Source organism: Mytilus trossulus, chromosome 10, assembly GCF_036588685.1.
Source record: "Mytilus trossulus isolate FHL-02 chromosome 10, PNRI_Mtr1.1.1.hap1, whole genome shotgun sequence".
Classification (NCBI taxonomy): domain Eukaryota; kingdom Metazoa; phylum Mollusca; class Bivalvia; order Mytilida; family Mytilidae; genus Mytilus; species Mytilus trossulus.
This window is the reverse complement of record NC_086382.1, coordinates 42,816,834-42,838,822: the sequence shown is the minus strand read 5'-3', so window position 1 is coordinate 42,838,822 and position 21,989 is coordinate 42,816,834. Positions and strand designations below refer to the sequence as shown.

The 21,989-nt window shown below is 31.2% G+C and overlaps 1 protein-coding gene across 1 annotated transcript in view; it reads left to right on the top strand.

Moving 5' to 3' along the window:
* LOC134687921 (uncharacterized) overlaps window positions 1-19,604 on the top strand; it is a 28,606-nt gene extending 9,002 nt beyond the window's left edge. Inside the window, exons 2-3 of the mRNA XM_063548380.1 lie at window positions 10,107-10,969; window positions 19,401-19,604. Of these exons, the coding sequence (XP_063404450.1) occupies window positions 10,142-10,969; window positions 19,401-19,604 (1,032 nt within the window). The 5' untranslated portion in view covers window positions 10,107-10,141. The remainder of the gene's footprint in view (window positions 1-10,106; window positions 10,970-19,400) is intronic.
* The last annotated feature ends 2,385 nt before the right edge of the window (window positions 19,605-21,989 follow it).

Sequence of the window (21,989 nt, the reverse complement as noted above, 5' to 3'; positions counted from 1 at the left end):
TATGTTATTTTATTAGTATAATATAAAACGTCTAAAGTCAATTAACTGCAATTTAAGGTGCAGTGACTAATAACGCAAACGCAAACTTAAATAGGTACTTATTATTTTATTACTAATGTTTATAGGTTGCATTTCTGTAAATATTGACAATGCATTTTCTCATAGGAACTCCTTTTACGGCTAAAACTGATCGCAACTTTTACTATGAAGTTTTGAAATTTAAATTCTTATCCTAGAATTGAAATTTATATGCACTACTAATATTCACATGCATATTTACTGGTAACATTCCGAAGTGATGTCTCTATGAGATGCAACCTACTGATCAGAACTGGGAACCAGTATGTTAAAAAAATTATCTACGAATATTCTATTTCTCCCCAAACGAAGCTGTATTTACAAAGTGCAATCTATACATACTTTGATTTTTTATTACACTCAGTAGGCATTATTTTAGGATTTTCCCAGGATTTGTATTTTCTTTGCTGTTAAGATGAAACAGATTTGTTATCAAATTTCAATCAGTTAGATGTGAAGTTTATCACATGTTCTTAACAGATACAAATATACGTGTCTTGTTAATTAGTAACCACTTGTGGCATTTGGCTTCATTTGTCGTTTGTTTCTGTATACATTTACCTTTGTGCAGTTTTTTTTAACTCCTCCCACTTAGGAGTATCCCAGTGTAATTAAAATCAAACTTTGTTTAAACATTTACTCAGGTGTTAAATAAACTCATCATATACAGTGTACCAGGATTAAAATTTTATATTAACGCCAGACGCGCGTTTCGTCTACTAAAGACTCATTAGTGAAGCTCGAAGAAAATTTTTTAAAAGGCCAAAAAAAGTATGAAGTTGAAGAGCATTGAGGACCAAAAATTCCTAAAAGTGTTGTCAAATGCAGGTAATCTAGTCCCTATGTGTTAACACACATTTCCCTATCACTTAACAGATTACCTAAGAAAAGATACAGTATAAACAACAGACAATTTAAATAAGATTAGAACAGCATCACATCAAACATAAATTAATTTACCCTAAAAATATTCACAAAGAATCAGAACACAATGCGAATATGAGCCTGTGCCAAGTCAGGAGTCTGTAATTCAGTCGTTGTCGTTTGTTTATGTGTTACATATTGGTTTTTCGTTCATTTTTTTACATAAATAAGGCCGTTCGTTTTCTCTTTTGAATTGTTTTACATTGTCTTATCGGGGCCTTTTATAGCTGACTATGCGGTATAGGCTTTGCTCATTGTTGAAGGCCGCACAGTGACCTACATTTGTTAATATCTGTGTCAATTTGGGCTTTTGTGGATAGTCTCATTGGCAATCATACCACATCTTCTTTTTTATATGGAACAAATGACAATTAAACATATTCAGACGATTTCTAGAAGATTTTGTATTTACGGTTTCCCTTAGTTATTCATCCCTTGCATTGTAACACAGATCAAATTTTATTCGTTCATTTTGTGTTAATTTCTGTTACTACGTTTTTTTCTCCAGGTAAGCCTTCCAATAGATATTTCATAGTGTGTTTTTCTATGTTGTATGTTATACTATTGTTTAAAAGAGAAGGTTTGGTACTATTAAAACTTTGTATCCCGCTGCAGTTGTTTGCACCCGTCCTAAGTAAGGTATCTGATTTTCAGTGGTAGTCGTTTATTTATGTGGTTCAAAAGTGTTTCTCGTTTTTGTTTTTATATAGATTAGACCGTTTATTTTCCCCATTGAATGGTTTCACACTTGGTATTGTATAGGCCCGTAATAGCTTGTTGTTCGTTGTAAGTCTAGGCTCCGTGTTGAAGGCCATACCTTGACCCATAGTGATTTACTTTTAAAAGTTGTTACTTGAATGGAGAGTTGTTTCATCGGCACTCATACCACATCTTCCTTTATCTAAGTATAGTTCAATTTTGTCAAATTGATATAAGAAACATTGATGACGAATTATTCACTTGCAAGTAAATAATTAGATCTGGATGAATCTCTATTCATGTTAACTTTTACTTAAATCCTTTGGTAGAGATGGACAACGCATGGCTTGAGCGTGTTCGGTTATCTTATGGAAAAGAATGTCAACATTGAAAGTTAAACAAATGTAAATTATTTTAGTGATTAATTCTATTCATACAAAATCAATTTGATACAGGTAAAAAGAATGATAGAAATATATTTTAAATATGTCATATAAAATTAAACAGTCCTCGATTAATCCCATTGCACAAGTTCAATGTTTATTTGTATCTATATTTTTCGCTTATATAACCATCGGAGGTCTTTGGAAGCTAACTCAATAGTTTATTGGATGGCGTCTAGACTGATATACTTTTTTTTTTATAATTTTGATAAATGCTTTCCATTGTTAAAAATCAAATATGAGAGTTTGAGTCAAATCGGTGAAAATGAATTTGACAGCTTGTGCCCCTTTAAAGTCAATTATTTAATACACTAAGGGGATATGAATCTAACTAAACATTGATGTGTCCCAACTCTAGTCATGAAGCTTTTTCGTGATGGATAGGATGCCTTCATGTTAACATTGTACATCTCATTACATGCATATCTTTATTTCCCGATCTTGCATCGAAGTACCTTTGGCTTTTGACAATTACTGAATGATAAATCGTCTCAAACATAGGTATCTATAGTATTAACAGAAACTTAAAAAAACGTTTATGTTATATCTATTCAGATGATGGTGCAACATTTAGTAAACGTTATATACATGGACTAACTATGAAATACTTTTTTGTAACAATGCAAAGGTTTTCCTTGTTAATCTTGATAGCGATTATTTGCGTGTTTCTCTGTCCTATATGTTCTCCCATTTATTGTATTGAAGTCCTTTTATGAAATGTTGTCATTGTAATGTTATATTTAACAATTGTAACATTGCCATATAAGCGGGAGGTTTGGCTAGCAACAAAACCAGGTTCAGGTCTCCATTTTTTTTTTAAAAGTCCTGTACCAAGTCAGGAATGGCAATTGTTAAACTATAGTTTGTTTATGTGTGTGATACATTTTAGTGTTGTGTTTCTGTTGTGTTGTAGTTCTCCTCTTATATTTGGTGTTTTTCCCTCAGTTTTAGTTTGTAACCCGGATTTTTCTTTCTCAATCGTTTTAGGAATTTCGAAAAGCAGTATACTACTGATGCCTTTGTTTTCCAACATAGGTTTATATAGACTAAGTTTAAGGCAAATACGGAATACTTTTATTCTAAAATTAGCAACATTGTATAAGTTTTCCAATATTAGGCCTACGTGAAGCTCATGTTAGGTATTAACAAATTATCGAACGGCATTATGCTATTGAAACATTGCATGAATGTTTAATGTTGGTTGGCAGTTGGTTGTTTATATTATTTTGGTTCATCGTGTGATCTATAAACATATAATGCATCGATTTAAACATGAGTAGAAGTTAATATAGAGTTATCTCCCTTCTGAGAACGAATGTCACTAGTAGTTTTCATAACTTCTATATTTAGATCAGTTAAACAATCCTCCTATTGAAGTAGCCTAGTCTGACTTACATATAGGTTATCTGCTGGACTAATCTATTCTATGACACAAGGTCACTTCCGGTTGGCTTTATCATGTTTACATATGAGGTAAAAGCAAAGGAAAAAATATAGAACGTCAAATTAACATATGACCCTGCGCTCAATTTCAAGGTCATATACCAAGTACCTCAAATCGAAAGACCATAGGGGTAAATTATATTTGGTTAATGAGTAATATCACCTTAGGCATATTTCTGAATACAAGAGGGAAGAAAACTCTAATTTAACGTTAGCATACCCTTTTAACCAATATGTATATGTTACGAGATGTTTTATCCAACAATTAAATAAAAGTATATTGTCGATATCTTATATGGTGTACGGTTGAATAAAGTAGAAAATAAGCCAAAATCCAAATTCAGAAATTACCTTGACCCTATTTTCTTATTTTTTTCAAATTGAAAAAACATTGGTCTCTATCACTTAAAGTTTACCAATAACAATGCATTTTTTTTTCTTTTACTAGTATATACAGGAGGGGATATAACTCTAACATGAAGTTTGACTGCTTCAGTCAAATTATTTTTAATATCCTAAGAATATGACGAGCAAATTAATAAAATATATTTTTGTAATCTTTAACGGTTGCGAAAGAGATGGGTACACAATGTTTGGGGAGATAACTCACAATATATAGTGTTCGGCTAAAAAAGGGTCAGTTTCAAAACCGTTATAATTGTTAAATATCATATGCAAAAAATTAAAGCGACATTTTGAGAAAGCACAAATCACCGTATGTGGCGCAAGAAGAAAGTAATAAAAATAATAATAATTAAAAAAAATTGTTCAGAGAAGAATTGAAGGTCATTAAACCCGTAAAGATCTATTTTGATATGACATAGGAAAATTCGGCTTAAAATGTAATTTCGAGCGTCAAACGATTACTTATTATAAACTGATTTTATTTTGACTGTTTTTAAAAATATAAAGGATAATTTTGAAAAAATAAAGAATAATAACATAAGTTAAAAAAGAAAAAAAGATAGAAAAGTACTTATTGTTTAAAATAAATACAAATTGATTAACATGTATGAAGGGAATATGATATAAATGCTTTTGTACATACATTGGATCAACAACAAAATACGCCAAGCAATCAGATAAAAAAACATCAAACCAAGAATAAGAAAAGACAATGCAATGCAATTAGACAGATAAAATGCAGTGCAATTAGTGATAAACTTATAATATAATATAATATAAGATTATATTTAACCATACAAGATCAACATATATCTATGTTAATCTGTTAATCATTTGTTTTATACAAATAAATTTAAAAAAATGAAATTCCTCAATAAGTTTTTCAACAGTTGACGATTTTTTTTGCCACTTGAATAACTGTCCAGTGACATGTCTGTTTTATAATGAAAATTATATTTGTTACATTATCAGTCCTGATATGGCTACTCTGTCATCTAAAAAGTCATGAGTCATAATCAAAAGCTCAAACACATCAAACGAATGAATAACAACTGTTATATCCCTGACATGGTACCGGATTTTTCTTATGTAGGAAATGGTGGATTAAACCTGGTTTTATATCTAGCTGAACCTCTCACATAAAGTCATCTTTGTCAAATAAGATTCTTAACCAAAATAAGGTTTGAATGTAAATACTTTTTACTTCTAGATGAATTATTAATTTGTGAAGGACTATTTTGAATATACTGTAGCTATAGATTTTAGCAAAGCCTTATCAACTTTAATTTGATAAATACATAATAAATATAGCTAGAAATAATCTACTCTCGATTCAAAATGATTTCAATTAAACTGAGATGGGGTTTTGACATCAAAGTATACATAATCATTGAAGACTGTTTAATACCTAGGTCAATGTGCTTTTCTACTTGAGAAGCACTATTTATTGTAAATAGGAATTCAATCAAATAGGAGCGTAGTGATACATACTCTTTTGACACTATTTCACTTACCGTCAGAATTTAAAATGCCCCAGCCTGTTATAGTACAAGCATCAACATCAATAATTGTGTTGTTGTTCGAAAGAGCTACATCATTGCTTGCTTGTGTAAATGGTATTGGAAACTTCAGTTCAACAAGTGCTATGTCATTTTCACCAAAAAAATATCCTTCTTTAGATTGGCATTCCGTTCAAATTTCGGATGCTGAAAATATACGCAAAAACAAAAATAAACAAAAAATATATTTCGAATTGTAATTGTAAATGTTGTAACTATTTGGGCTTGTGCTGGGCAATGATGTTTTGAGAATAAAGCTGTTGCCACAAGCAGCAATTACTAAGACTGTGATTCAATTTGTGTTTCACTTGACACACATATTGTAAAACTGCAAGCACGCAACTTTTTCTAACCTATATTTATTATGACCTCTTAACCGATATTTAATGTCGAGTAACGGGTTATGCAGAAACGGGTTAAGAAAAGTCATCAGCACCATTAAACAGCTGGTTATAATCAACTCGTCTATAAACCATGATTATACAATTCTAATATCTACCATATATTTCGAATTGTAATGGTAGATGTTGTAACTTTTTGGTCCTATGCTGGGCAATGATTGATAGAAGTTTGTGATTGATGTTTGTCCTTTTATATTTTATTGATTAGCATGTTCAATCGTATTCCAATATATATGCCACAGTTATTACAGACAATTTGAAATATTATCTAATTCAACTTGAGTGAATGGACTTATGTGTCTGTAGGTGTGAGATCTTTAGTTGAAATCCGATAATCTCTTCAAAGTAACTGTTCTAGCAATATATTACAATAACAAAAGCACATGTTTCTTTCGATGAATTGAAATATTAGGGGGAATTTAGCATTAATTTCTATAAGTTCATAAGGTTCAGTCATAACAAAGTGGAAATTTGTTAAATCTGTAAAAAAGGTGTTGTCTAATTACTGATGAAACAACTCCCCACAAGACACCAAAAGAAATTAACAACTAAGGTCATATTTCGTCCTTGTATGTTAGTGCGTGTGTTTATTTTGGTGTATTAAGCGTCACTGATGAGTCTTTTGTAGACGAAACGCGCATCTGGCGTATGTACAAAATCTTGTCCTGATATCTATGATGAGTTTATTTATACATAATTTCCAAGTTTTGAATAGAGCAGATTATTACATGACCTTTAACAAAAATTTAACTTCACATGTTTCTTACAGTTATGAAACGTTTTATTTGTCCAATCTTTTTATCAGGTTTGAACTGCTTTGAAAATCAATAGACAATTCGTCTGTCACCAAATCTAAAATGCATATGATAGATAAAGGCTATACTAGTTATCAAAGGTACCAGGATTATAATTTAGTACACCAGACGCGCGTTTCGTCTACATAAGACTCATCAGTGACGCTCATATCAAAAAGTCCAACAAGAAAAAATAGATATCATTGGGGATTCAAAAATCCCTAAAAGTGGTGCCAAATACGGCTAAGGTAATCTATGCCTGGTTTAAGATAATCCTTAGCTTTTCGAAAAATTCTAACTTTTGTATACAGGAAATTTATAAAAATGACCACTTTATTGATATTCATGTCAAAACCACAATTGACAGAATACCAAAAAATTAAATATAAAAATTCCTATAAATCAAATTTATTTTGGAAAATCAAGACTGTTTAGTTTCGTAAATCACATTTGTCTTCGTCGTTAAGCCTGCATAAAATGTAAACGTGTTCAGTTCTTGTCATCTTTTTTATTTCTCAAAACAATCAACACAAACTAATTATTGCGTTTGGCAAATAGATAAATGTATTAGTCCAAGTTATTAGACGATACACATATCAGACAAAAAAACAGAAAAAACTAAAGTTTCAGACATCAACCGTTCCGGGTATTCTTTTAACACAAGGTGATACTTTAATTTTTTGTTGAAATATTTGCATAAGTTTAAGTAAACGTACATAAAAAGGTATATTAGTCGAAACGCGCGTCTTGTGTATCAAGTTATAAGCCGGGTACTTTTGATAACTAATCGAGATAGTTAAGGAAAATGCAAAAAAAATATGGTTAACATATATTTATAGATATTGTCTTGCTATTTAAAGTTTCTATCTTAATGTTATACTCTTCAGATAGCCGTCAAAAAAGTAAAAATTGGAGAAAATTGTCATTTAATGTAGAATAACTACAGTAATGGGTGGACAGAAGTTTTTGTCATTCTAATTGAATTGTTGATTTTGTCTTGAGGATATTTTTTGTCTATCTATTACAATTTTCAACATTATTAGCCAGAATGCAAGAATTTGGAAAATCGCCATTAAAGGGCAATACACATGTAGCTTCAATAATGATTTCGCTTATGTTGACTTATTTGTCTTTCTGACAATTGTTTTCATTCAAAATTTCGATATCCAACATAGTTTTCATGATTATAGGCATACATGCCAAACATAAATGGGTGATTTCTTCACTCAAGGGCAATAACTTAAATAAAGTGTCTATTATTTCAATCATTTGATTTTTTTACATGTTTTGCTGAACATTTTTGCATTTTAAAATTCTGTCTGTCTTTTATAATTTTCATACAGAATGATGAGATCGATATCAACGACATTTAAACTATAAGACGACTTCTTCTTGGAGCTATTGACCTTAAACAATGGTTTAACAATATCATCTGTTGCATATAATCTAATTATGCAATATTATAAACGTAATCATACCGATATTTCAGATTTGTCGTTACAGTATTTGAAATTATTTATGTCACCACTTTGCAGATCCGCATAATCATGATCGAACCACAAGTGCGGAAAGTTTAAACCGGAGTTCCGAAACCTCTAGACTTGAATGAGGGGGGATAGGAGGGGTCACGATCCCGAAATCGCGGACTTAAAAAAATGAAATCCCGAGGTCCCGAATTTAAATAAAGTAATTCCGACGTCCCGAAATCCAAAAAAAATGATTCCCAGATCCCGAAAGGGTCAATCCCGAAATCCCGAGCTTAAAACAGCCGATCCAGGAGTCCCGATAAAGGTCCTATCCCCCGTCTTGAATGACTGTATTTTGTACCATTATAGAGGGGGGATAGTCCCTTTTTCGGGTGTTTTTAAGCTCGGGATTTCGGGATCGGGAAATTCTTTTTTCGAATTTCGGGACCTCGGGATGTCGTGTTTTTAAACCCGGGATTTCAGGATTTCGTGTTTTTAAGTCCGGGATTTCGGGATTATGACCCCTCCTACCCTCCCTCAATATAGATCTTAGTACAACGATCTACTACAAATTATTATCAAGATTGAGGCACTATAACTATAACCCAATAGGATAAGCAAAGTTATTTTTTGCAAAATTGTTTTTTTTTAATCCGGGCTTATCTGTTATCGCAGTCTACAATTTAGAAGTCACCGTACAAAATCTCTGTTATTCAGGAAGATTTTTTTACGTACTAAGTCTCAATAAATAATTTGAATACATTCTTAATGTTTGCAGACATGTTTTTATTTTTTGGTAATTTTGGGATGTTTATAAAGTGGGGTGCTCATTTTTGCCACATCTTTTCATGTTTTCTACAGTTTATGTCCAGGTCTAAATGTTTTTGAAGTATAGTGATACTTTCATATGAAGATAACTTCAAATGCAAAATATTCTTAAGCTTGAAAACGTGTTTGTTTGAATATAATCATCTGAAAAGTTAAATTAAAGGTTGTTTGAAATGTCCTGATTATTTGTCAATGGGGGACACATATTCGCCGTTTTTAACCCATCTATTTAAAACCAAATAACCGCAGCTTTAAACAACATTGGTCAAACCAATTTCATCATAGATGAATAGCAGACATTGCAAAGGTATTTAAAAACTTCTTCAAAGCTTATATATGATGTATAGAAAAAAGAAGCCAAGGAAAGTGTTTATTATGACTCTTCTTCACAAATACGTATTTTATTGAATCTTGATATTTATCATGTATATCATGTATAATTTTTCAAACAATGACATTCTACCTCAATAAGCCTGCAAATATCATGGTGGGTCACATATTTGTCTATATAAACTTCATGATATCATATTTTAATGGCATTATGTTGTTTCTATATATTCGATACTTTTTGTTAACATTCAAGATGAATTTGAATCTACTGGTACGTTAACTGCAAACATGTTTTACATTATGTGATGTAAAGGACGGGTGTTTTATGTGTCACTGATGTTTAAGTTATGGTTCAATGATTTTGAACGTTTTACAACATTAACATTATACTCAAAAATCAATATCAAGACGAGACTTACCTCTGTGTCAACTTCTTATTTAATTTTTACCTCCGAATTTGTAGGTAAATTGAGAAGGCACACGTTTTCTCATCTCTTCCTAAGATAGAATGAATAAAGGGCAGTATTTAATAAAATTGAGAGTGGAAATGGGGAATGTGTCATAGAGACAACAACCCGACCATATAAAAAACAACAGCAGAAGGTCAGTATTTGAAACTGTTTAAATTTCATATAGTTTCATTAACAATTGGATTTTACTTCCAAACTAAAAACACAAAAAACGAGACACACCTCTGTCTCAATTATTTATTTAACTTTGTCTTTCGTATTTATAGATAAATTGCGAGGGCACACGAACTCTGACGATAGAATGGATAAAGGCCAGTATGTTAAACAAACAGTTGCTATTATCATAACAGGGATGTGCTTTATGATATATTTTGGAGTATCCAATAACATAATTGAATTAAAATGGAACACCACGTTGATCAAATTGAACTGGAACACACAATTGATTGAATTGAAGTTGGATACAGAACCGTTCCATTCGTGCACTGGCCTTAATTGTACCAACTTTTTTAAATCCTATTTTTGGAAGGAAAGCTATAAATCAGTGGTTTTTCTAGGTGATTCATGTATGTATCGATTGTTTTTGGTTATATTGGGAAAAAAGAGACCATGTAAAGTTCAAAAACAGGCTGATAGATGTAACCTCATCTCATATTTGGGTCAACAAAGACGTTCTAACTGGACCAAACCATCTAGTGAAGAAGGACCTGTTGGGTATGGATTAACACACCCATTTTGTACAGATTGTTCTGGGTGTAACAGTGCACTTTTTAGTTGTGGAGAAATCAAAACTGAATATATATCAGTTGAATATGCACGAGATGTCGAAATCCAGTCAACAATCGGGAATACTACACAAGAAGTCGTTTCTCTGTACTTCAATTCAAACTTTACAAATGTATGCGTGGTTAATTCTGGTTTTCATGACATGGTTCTACCAGCCCTAACAGATCAACTTTATGTTAAGAACGTGCAGTTTTATGTGCAACATCTGGTCCAAACATGTCAGAATGTTATTTGGATTTCCACGACAGCAGTTAGAGGTGACAAAGGATTTCCTCAAAATAATCGCAGAATTCAACTGTGGAATAGATTAATTAAAGGAATGTTACGTAATAAGTTTCCAAAAGTAGGTTTTATGGATTTTTTCCCTATTTCTAATTCCACAAAAGCGCATAGCGATAATGTTCACCTAACTCCAGCTTTGTATAAATTGTTAGCAAGTTTTTTTACTTGATTTGTGTACATGAAATATTAAAATATTGGTTTTTTTGTACTGTTCGATTGTTTTGAAGTTTTTATTATATACATATAAAAAAGAAGATGCGGTATGATTGCCAATGAGATAACTATCTACAAAAGACCAAAATGACACAAACATTAACAACTATAGGTCTTTTTTTATGAGCACGCAGACTGAAGGGTTTGGAAGACAATTTTTAAACGATAATCACAATATGACTTAACTTTTAACTAATACAGTAATATGATTAGTATATAATATTAATAATTAATAGTTGTTAAAGAGTGATGAACATATATGCATAGAAAGAAGCTGGGTTTGTGCTTTACCTATTAACGGATGTCTAGTGAGTTAACAAAGCTATATTTAACCAATAATTTGAAAACAATTTATTAAAAAAAAAATATTGGGAAGCAGACCTCAACCTTCATTCTCATGTTGGTGGAAGAGGTATATGTGGCAATAATTTTGTCGTCATTATGCTCCGAACATTAAAAGTATTTTATTGGAAAGAAATATATAACATACACACAAATTATAACAATAAGTATCATATTTAACTAAGTAATATTGTTTTTATCTAAATATATATCTCTATTTCTATAAAATGTGGTGTTAAGAGTATGAACTAAACTACCTAACATGTTTACATAACTTATTTGATAAATTGAATAAACATATGCATACATAGATGGGAATAGTTCCTGTGGTATATTAAATAACAAACAGTTTAATTCATTTAAAACAAAAGTTTCATTATTTATTTCTATTCTAATGAAGTCATTTATATATTTTCGGAATAGTCCTAATTTTTTTACAATGAAGCAGTAAACGATTTAGTGTTTCATTTTCCGAGTTACAGAAATAGCGTATCGGAAAAACGTTACTATAATTTCGTCTTTTTTTATTATCTTTATTAGGAAGGGCATTATGCACAACTCTGTAAATAAAATGTTGCTGGTAATTGCTTTTGATATTCCTAATATTACTTCATATACCTGTAAAATCGACATAGCTAAACTTTATTTCAATTTTATGTTTATGATTATCAATTTCGAGAATTTTCTTATAAATATTTTTGGGGTTTATACTTTGTAGATCAATTTTATTCTTATGATTTATTAAGAGAGCTTTTAATGTTCTATAAACTCTTGGTAAGATCATAGTATGTTGATATTTATTATTTCCTAATTTTGCATTAAACTCCCTTAATGTGTAACCTAAGTAATATATCATAAAACATGTCCAAACAGATGTATTTCCTTGTAAAAAACAAGTTGCTTTTTGGAGAAGCATGGCATCTGTACTCAGATTTATATATGGTATTTGTTGTCCACCTCTATTATACATTTGTGATAGTATCATACCACATAACATATATGAGAAGAACATAACCCGTGTCATGCCAACAACTGTTTTTAGAATAAATCTGTTTAGTTCCGATGCAAAAACCTTATCAGTGACTCAATATTAACGCCAAAATATGCAATCTTTAATGACTTGACAACAGTATCGTTATTATATCCCTTCTTAAGAAGTCTATTCAAAGGTTTTGTAAGTTTCTGAGGTGAATACTGACACCTTTGTGCTTTATAAGGAATGTTTCCATAAAAAAATTGGATGTGAAATACCTGAACGTATAAAGAGTCTGCATGTTGAGCTATATTTACGAATGATGTCTTTATACCGATGATAAAATTTAGTAAATGGTTTGACTAGTTTGTGATATCGAAAACCCTGGTGTAATTTTTTTTCAGTAATACATACATTTCTCTCGCTAAAATCTAAAACATTGTTACAAACACGAGCGAATCGTACAAGTTGAGATATATAAACACCGTAAGATGGTGACAAGGGAACGTCACCATCTTAAAACGGATAATTAACGATAGGAAATGAAAAATCATCCCTTTCAACATAAATTTTAGTATTCAGCTTTCCGTTAGTGATATAGATATCAAGATCGAGGAAAGGGCAGTGATCATTGTAAGTATTTGCTTTATTTAAAGTAAGTTCAACAGGATAACTTTTATTAATATACATACTGAAGTCGTCATAATTGAGAGCCAAAATATCATCCAAATATCTCAAGGTATTATTTAATTTGTTTATCAGATGTTGTTTCGATGGGTTTTTGCTTATTTTGTCATAAATTGTAACTCATAACAATACAAAAATGTCTACATTTTAAAAGTCACCTGGGGCCAATACGTTTGGATTTTTTGGAATGATTTTTACCATATGATAAAGTAACAACTACTTAAGGTAATATTGATTAAATTTGTAATAAAAAATAAATGTTTTTTTTTCTGAAAATCTTATACCCGTGATCCTCCTTAAATATAGCCCAGTTCCCTCCAATGTTAAGGAGTTTCAGATGTTTTTATGATCTGCTACCGGCGATTTATTTTTAAATATGACGATAGTGTGGATCCCTTGAACCCAAATGATGTACGTTTACATAAGGGACAGGCAAACAGATGGCACCCGACCCGCTAAAGACGCTCCTTACATGAACGCCTTTTTTAAGCGTATCCACTTCGTTAACAGACATTTATTCTAGACACAGACGCATCACCTACTTCAATTTGAGCTGTCCTGTCAATAATACAGTAAGAGTTAAAAGCTACGCCAGCCGACGTCTTAGTCCTTTTCAGGAGAAATATTGTGTAACTCGTTATGAGCTTGGTATCTTTTACCGAGAAATACAAGGATTTTTTAATTGAAAAAGATTCCTTTTGAGGACAGATCACAGCTCATTAACTCTGCTCTACCGTTTCGGGAGCCCGCAGGGTCAACTTGTCCGCTGGCTAAACAGCTCAGTCAATTTGACATATTATACCAGTATCGAAATGGAAAAGACCACTGCAAACCTAATGCACAGTCTCAATATCCAGAGAATAGATATGCTTGTGACTGCTACAAAGCAGGAATGGACCCGCTAACATTGCCATGCAATGGCTGCCAACACTGCAGCAAACTGCAAACACAATAGGAAAAATGTGAAGGATTTATAGCTGACTATGCGGTAAGGGCTGTTGATATTGTTGTACAATCATCAGCATGTTGGAAAAGTTTTATTGGATCTTTTAAATTTACAATTATAGGTCATCGTACGGCCTTCAACAATGAGCAAAGCCCTTACCGCATAGTCAGCTATAAAAGGCCCCGATAAGAAAATGTAAAACAATTCATGTCATGTCTATTATCCGTCTATAGCGAATATTTGAAATGACAATGACCCTTTAAAAGCCACAGAAAACGATACAGAGGTTAATACATATATCACCTTTTAGGTTGCACTTTGTAAGTCAGGGTTGGCTAAACCCCGGGTTTTATGAGTATTGCCCAGCCCAGTGAGGGTTACTGGGAAAACCCGGGTTTTACTGGGTTTGACTGGGCAATACTGGGTAATAAAAGATACTAGCCAGAATTTTAAAGAGGATTCAGTATTCAAACAATACATTTAAGGTAAACACAATTTTATTTATAAACAAGTTTACCTGTTTGAAAGTCTTATTAAAGAGGGTCGAAAGATACCAAACGGACATTCAAACTCTTAAATCTAAAACAACCGGACAACGCCATGGCTAAAAATGAAAAAGACAAACAGACAAACAATATTACACATGACACAACATAGTAATATATATATATATGTACAAAATTACAAGTGTATACATTTGAGAAACTCTGATAAATAAATAATTTTTCAAATATATATAACAAGTATAAAGAGTTTAACGATTACATAAACATGTAAGAAAAGGCCGTACTTTAACATATAATGGTTTACTTTTTAAATTGATATTTGGATTGAGAGTTGTCTCATTGGCACTCACACCACATCTTCCTATATCTATTTGAAATAATTGAAATGTACGAATGTACAAAACTAATTAATGCGTTATTATTCAGATTAGAACACAGGTATGTTTATATAACAAAAATCAGTCTTTTCATGTCTTTAAGAGTTAATGACTAGACCCGGTAGGGTGTTTATTTAGAAATAATGATTTCATATATAGCAATCTAATTTACAATTCACACTGCAATAAAGTGTTAAGATTATTAAAACAATGCTTGGAAATTAACAATCCTAAAATGTGCAAATCTTGTATTTTGCCTACATAGAATTGAGGCGGAGAAGAGAATGAAATTGAATTTGTAATCTTCTAGATATGATGCTCAATGGTTATATGTATAACATGTATATATTTAGCTATAATACTATGAAACTACAACAAGTCTTTACTATTTTGTGTTGACATAAGTTTTAAAAAATCAAATTGCCCAGTTATATAATTAGCTATAATACTATAAAACTACAACAAGTCTTTACTATTTTATGTTGAAATAAGTTTAAAAAATCATATTGCCTTGAATAGCCCGATTCAGGGAGTATTGCCAACCCTGTTGTAAATGTTTATTTTATATTTTTCATAGCCAAGCGGAGCATTAAAAAGCTGAAATTTGCCATCCAAATTGGACCTTTTCATCTGATAAAGTTTAGTTTATACATTCTTATGCCTATAGAAACTTATTGTTTCGTTTGTGAATGTAGAGTGTATTCTTAATAATATTTCCGTAAGTATATCCAGTTAAATTTCTTTAAAAAATCGGAAAGCAATGCACTTCATGTGTAAGGGAGTCAATAACAACTGTGAGGATTTTTTTTTTATTATGAAATTTAAGATAGACTTTCAATATAACAAAATCTATACATTTCTAATGTTTTTGCTAATTATCAATTCAAAATCTGTTGTTTGAATAGGGCAATCTTCTCTCTCTGGTATTAGGGTCGGATCCATGATTTATGTTACGAAAAGGGGGTAGGGGAGGGGGCGAATTTAAAAGATTATTTTACTTAAATTTCAATATTTAGCGAGAAACACGAAATTTATTTTGAAAATGAAACTACCTATATTCCAATTGGATGTGTCTTTGTTGGTAATGTGCATAGAGAACAAGTTCTATAAAATTTGATGGTAAGAGAACGGAAACCGCATAAGGTAGACTATCCATATATCGGTATATTCATGTATATATAAATAAGCACGTCTGAGCCAGTGACAACTCTCCAACAGATTTATCCATTGGATCACCAGCAGTGATGGTGATACATGGCTGTGTACATTATGTATATACAACTCGTCTAAACATCAACCCAACAATGTAAGATCTGTTAATTTGCTTTTGCAAATGTATATATATATATATGGATAATTGACCTTTCCATGCATAGAAACAAGAGCCTGGGGTCTGTAAGCATACTACATGTCTGTTACCTTTTTAAAGGTTACGTTTTGAATAGTTTTATAACCATGCGTAAATTTTAAAATGTGACCCGGTTTTATGGTTAAGCCCCATTTGTGGGCATGATATTTTCTGGTCTATGCGTCTGTTCCTCCGTGTATATGTTCGTCTGTTTGTCCGATTGTCCTTGTGTCTCGCTTCAGGTTTAAGTTTTTGGTCAAAGTAGTTGAATCTGACATCTGACATCAGACTCAGACTTTTTTTAAGTAAATTTCACTGTGCGTATTGTTGTGTGTTTGATTTTGTTTCTATTTTGGCTAGAGGTCAAGGGAGAGGGGGCTTAAGATATCAAAATAACATGTTTAAGCCTGCTGATTTTTTAGGCCTGTCCCAATTCAGGATTTCCTGGCCATTGTTAGTCTTGTGATTTGGGCATCCATGTACTAAAGACACATTCTTGTTTTCAATAATTTTGACGAATATATCATGAATATTGTCATGATGATCAAAGACCAAGTCACACGACACTAAGATTAGTGAAGGCGAAAAATAAACTAGTCACATTGACAAGAACTACAATAAAACAAATAATATATATACATGTATAATGAATATAGAAAATTTTTAAGAATACAGATTTATTTGAGATAGTAGCATGTTCCAGTTTTGTAGTGCTATAGAATGATATATTTATAAATCTGGACGTCTGAAATAGATAATGAAAATAAGATGAATTTCAAAAAGTCAACCCTTATGATCCTCTACATATGTCTAGAGGGAGTGGGGGTGGGGTGGCATTGGGGGTGTACTTCAATACTTAATTGATAGGGGGTGCCGCTGTTTTGTTACCTCATCCAGTTTTACATTTAAAAAAAAATTATACCTTTTAATAAATTGCGGAGGAAAAAAAGTTACCTTTTCCCATATTGATTTGGTTTCATGTGGTTTTATGTAAAAGAGTATACTTAAGTGTCAAAAGAGAAAAATTGGTTGCTAAAGACACAGCGGGAACACCAAACAAGTTGACAGTCAAAGAAGTTATGGGAACTTTATTGTCCTTATCATTTATATCTGATAGTTTTCTTAACTTTTCACTTATTCAAGCTTAAAAAGGTGTAAATAGAAGTGCCCCCTTCAACCCCAACCCCTTCCTAAAACATAACTACTGTAATGGAAATACACTGACTTTTAAAAACATCCTTTAATGCATGTGTCTGTATCTATTTATTTCAGATAATTAATATTAAGATTTCTTATCGCTAAATGTGTCTTGTCTTTATATTATTCTTCTTGTCACTGATAAGTGAGACCCCACCCAGCATCAGATACAAAATCTATATATATCAGCAATATACCCGGTGTTCTGTTTTGTTTGTTGATGTTTCAATATATTGCTTTCCCCCTTAATTTTTCCCATGGAGTTTGTTTCTTTTTACAATTTGCATCTTAAATTGTCTTTCTGTTGCAATATATTTAAAATTAAATCTTGTAAAAAAGAAAACAAATTGCGGTTGTCATGGGCACAGATGTGTTGCTAAGGAGAAACAACAGTGAATTTGGCAAAAATGTGCATTTAATTATGTAGTATTTATGTAGTTAACAAGTGTAGAGTTCACTGCATGCTCGGGTTCAGTTTCAAATATAGACATATTAAAGCTGCTTAATAATCATATTTGATGAGTTTAACTCCGCCATTATAGTGGTTGCTAGACAACAGAATAAACGAGCTAGACCTAAAATTCAATTATTTTTAGAAGGTCTATGGTATAGACTTACAACATGACAAATAAAATGAAATTCGGGGGTGGGGCCAAAAAATGGCCCTTATAGCCCATAGTCCTTTACCGGGTAAAATGAAAGAAGATAAAGGATTCATAAAAAAAAATTTAAAATTATTTTGGTGTCGACTACCGTTTACCTCTACAATCCGAACACCTGTGATAACCGAACAAAACGCAAAGTCCCGTGGGTGTTCGGTTTGGACAGGTTTCACTGTATATATGTTACAGGCATTTTCTAAATTTAGGCATTTTCTAAAATGCCTTAATGTTTTAGTCATTATACATAATGACTAATTTTTCTAGACATTTTACAAAATGCCTTGAAAAATTGAAAGGCATTTTACAAAATGCCTGAAGTTGTTTTAAAGAATGAAATGTTAAAAAAAAACCAATTGAAACCTTTGATACATGCATTTGTGACAGGAACAGTTTTATTTATGATAATTATTGAATTAAAAATTTAAATTTAAAATTCACTGAATTATTCCAAAAAACTCTACAATTCTATATCATTTCTCAAAATGTTTGGATGATAGTACTGTTATACAATATTTGCACTGATTATTTTGTTTTGGTCCAAACTGTTTATGACTTAGGGGCCAAACAGAGGCCAAAACAAGCATTTTTTCTAGTTTTCCAGACAATAACTTGTTTATTATTGTATGGTTCTCTCTGAAATTGTACCGCAAGGTTCCATATCACAAATAGAAATTTGATAAAAGGAAAAAAAATGTATTTAGTATACAGTTGAAAAACTAAATAATCTATCAATTGATGTATAAAAACCTTACCACAATCAAGAGATAAATTGTAACTGCTACTAACACAACACTTGGATAACATAAATTTGAATCAATAAATATATAAGTACCACATCTTTCGAAATGCTAAAACCACTTTAGAGACATTTTATGTAGTATTATTTATAGCTTACTATAGGCTCCAATGTTGAATATCATACTGTAAACTTTTATATTTCATTACTTTAACTATAAATATTTTGATATGAGCGTCACTGACGAGTCTTATGTAGACGAAACGCGCGTCTGGCGTACTAAATCATAATCCTGGTAGCTTTGATAACTTTTTAACAACAGAATATGATCTAATTGGCACTCATACATGTGATCTCACAGCTTTCTATTTTTATACATTGTATATACATACATACATGCAATGCAAACTTTTGAAATATTTTAAAATACTACTTTAGCAAAATGCTGATAAGAAGACAATTATTAAATGTAACAAATTAAGTTTTGATTTTTTTTTCATTTCAGATGAGAATGAAACCGGGCAAGGCATGCAAAATAATAATTGCTTGTGCTATACTCCACAATATATGCATTTTGTTGAATGAACCAGACATTGAAGATGATGGAGTAATTGTAGGCAATGATGGTGATCTTGAGGAACATTTCAATGGTCATCAAGATGGGAGAGCTGTTAGAGATCATATTTACATAACAGTTTTTAATCATTGAAAATCAGAAATAAATTATGAAAACATCTTTTAAAACTGTTTCTTTTTTTTATCAATTACAATGGAGTACTAGGACAAGAATCATCAACACAGACAAATGAATAAATAAAAAATAATTTTGACTAAGCTTCTGTATTTAGATGATCATCTAAAATCATGTTTTCACTGTCAATAGTTTTCTTCTGGATCATCATGTTGTAAAATTACATTTGTCTTTGGAAAAGTTCCATCTGCATTTCATTTCTTTTCATGTCACTTGTTTATACTCTTCATAATAGAACCAATTATACAATTATTACAATTGTGTCTTTCTTCCCAAATTTTCATATCAATATATAAAACATTTTTTTGACAGTACAGTTTCCAAATCTGGAATACCTGACGTAAAATAACATAGTGACTGAAATATTCTAAACAATCCTTGCTTTCTTTAAACCTTCATTATGACCTGATCAGACATAATTTGGCATGTTTGCGGTACAATTATAAAAACAATGCATATGTGACTGTTTATAAGTTACTATTTCAAGGCTTCATATATTAAATCTGTTGACAAATTGATTGCACTTCTTAAATTTGAAGAAACCTGAATTTCATGCATAATAATAAGGTCGCATAGGCATTCAAACCAAATCTACTTAATACCAATGACACGCAATTTCTTAAGTAGTTTACAGTCATATGTATAAAATATGTAATTGATATACACACCTTGTGAGTGTCTGCTGTTACCGGTGTCTTGGTGAGAAATCCCAGAAAAAAAATCATAACTTTTAAGATGATAAGACACAAAGAAAGATAACTCAACTATGTTTTTATACTGCATGCTATTTTGAAAAGGACTATAGACATGTCACAATATCCGTAGAGAACTAATCATTGCAAGTGCATTGAAGATGATATTAACAAATTAATATTAATTTTATAAATATTATATCTGGAAGTAAATTAATTTTGTATGGAATTTTCACCACACTTAGTAAATACCATCTTATCCATCTTTTGCCACAATTTGCTTTGTAGATGGTGGTTCTTTAAACAATATCATATAAAGGAATTATATAAATAAAAGGTAACATGAATGTCATACTGAGTAATCGCAAAACACCGGAATCTATTTTTAGAACATTGGCGACGTCTACAGGGAATTTCTTTAAAAGGGATATCTTTCTGTCATAGCAGACGACTGCTTTGGTTTTGGGGTTTTCTTTGTAACTTTAATAAAGAAAACAATAAAGACAGACAAATTTAGGCAAAAACTAAGAAATGAAAACTACGTAATATTTCTATTTCTCAAATACAAAGTGAGATTTTACGTAGTTTCACTTAAAAGAACCTATCGTTTTAATTCAAACCTTCCCAGTTTGCAATCGTTTTTGGAAAATAAACTAATTATACAGAACCATTAGGTATAGTATTTTCTTTGTAATATATTGTGTTTTTGTCCTCATTTGTCGATGATATCTTTTTTATACAAATTGCCTAAAACATTTGTGAAACTGAACATTTGCTCCAAAATTTCAGTCATTTTACAAAATGACTAGGTATTTTTGGTCATTTTGTATAATGCCTGTCAAGTTTAGGCGTTAAATAGATTGCCTGAAATTTAGTCATTTTACAAAAAGCCTAAATTTAGAAATTGCCTGTAACATATATATGGTGAGTTTGAACAAGGTTCTTACTAAAACACCACCAACATAGTTTGCAGGTTTATAATTTGGTTAAAGAAACCCAGCAATTATGTAATATGACAATTGCTATCCATTCGTTTGATTTGATTGAGCTTTTGATGTTGCCATTTGACTACGGATTTTTCGTTTTGAATTTTCATTGCAATTTTTGTATTTATGTTATTTTACTTTTTAACACCCTTATTTATGATCAAAGATGTAATTTTTCCTTTCATATTGCTAATTTTCAAATTTTGACAAACCCTTTCAACCATTTTACGGTGTTTATTTATCTAAACTTCAACTTGTTTGAATCGCTCGTATATGTATAACAATTTTGATTTTAACAAAAGAATTCTCTATATAACTGAACAAATATTACACGAGCGTTTTCGATATCACAAACTTATTAAAACATTTTCTAAATATTATCAGATATCATTTGTGAATATAAACCAACATGCAGTCATTACAAAATATTACAAACCTGCAATCTATGTTGGGTGGTGTTTTAGAAAGAATCGTGTTCAAACTCACCAAATATCTATAGATTTTCATCGTTACCAACTCTGTATTCGCGTTTTCGCTATAAGTTACATCTTTGTGAATATAGAAAATGCAATTTCCCATAGGAACTCCTTTTACTATGAAATTTTGGAAAAATCATATCCTAGAATGGAAAGTTCAAAAAATAAGGCTGGGTGGCATATTTTCAA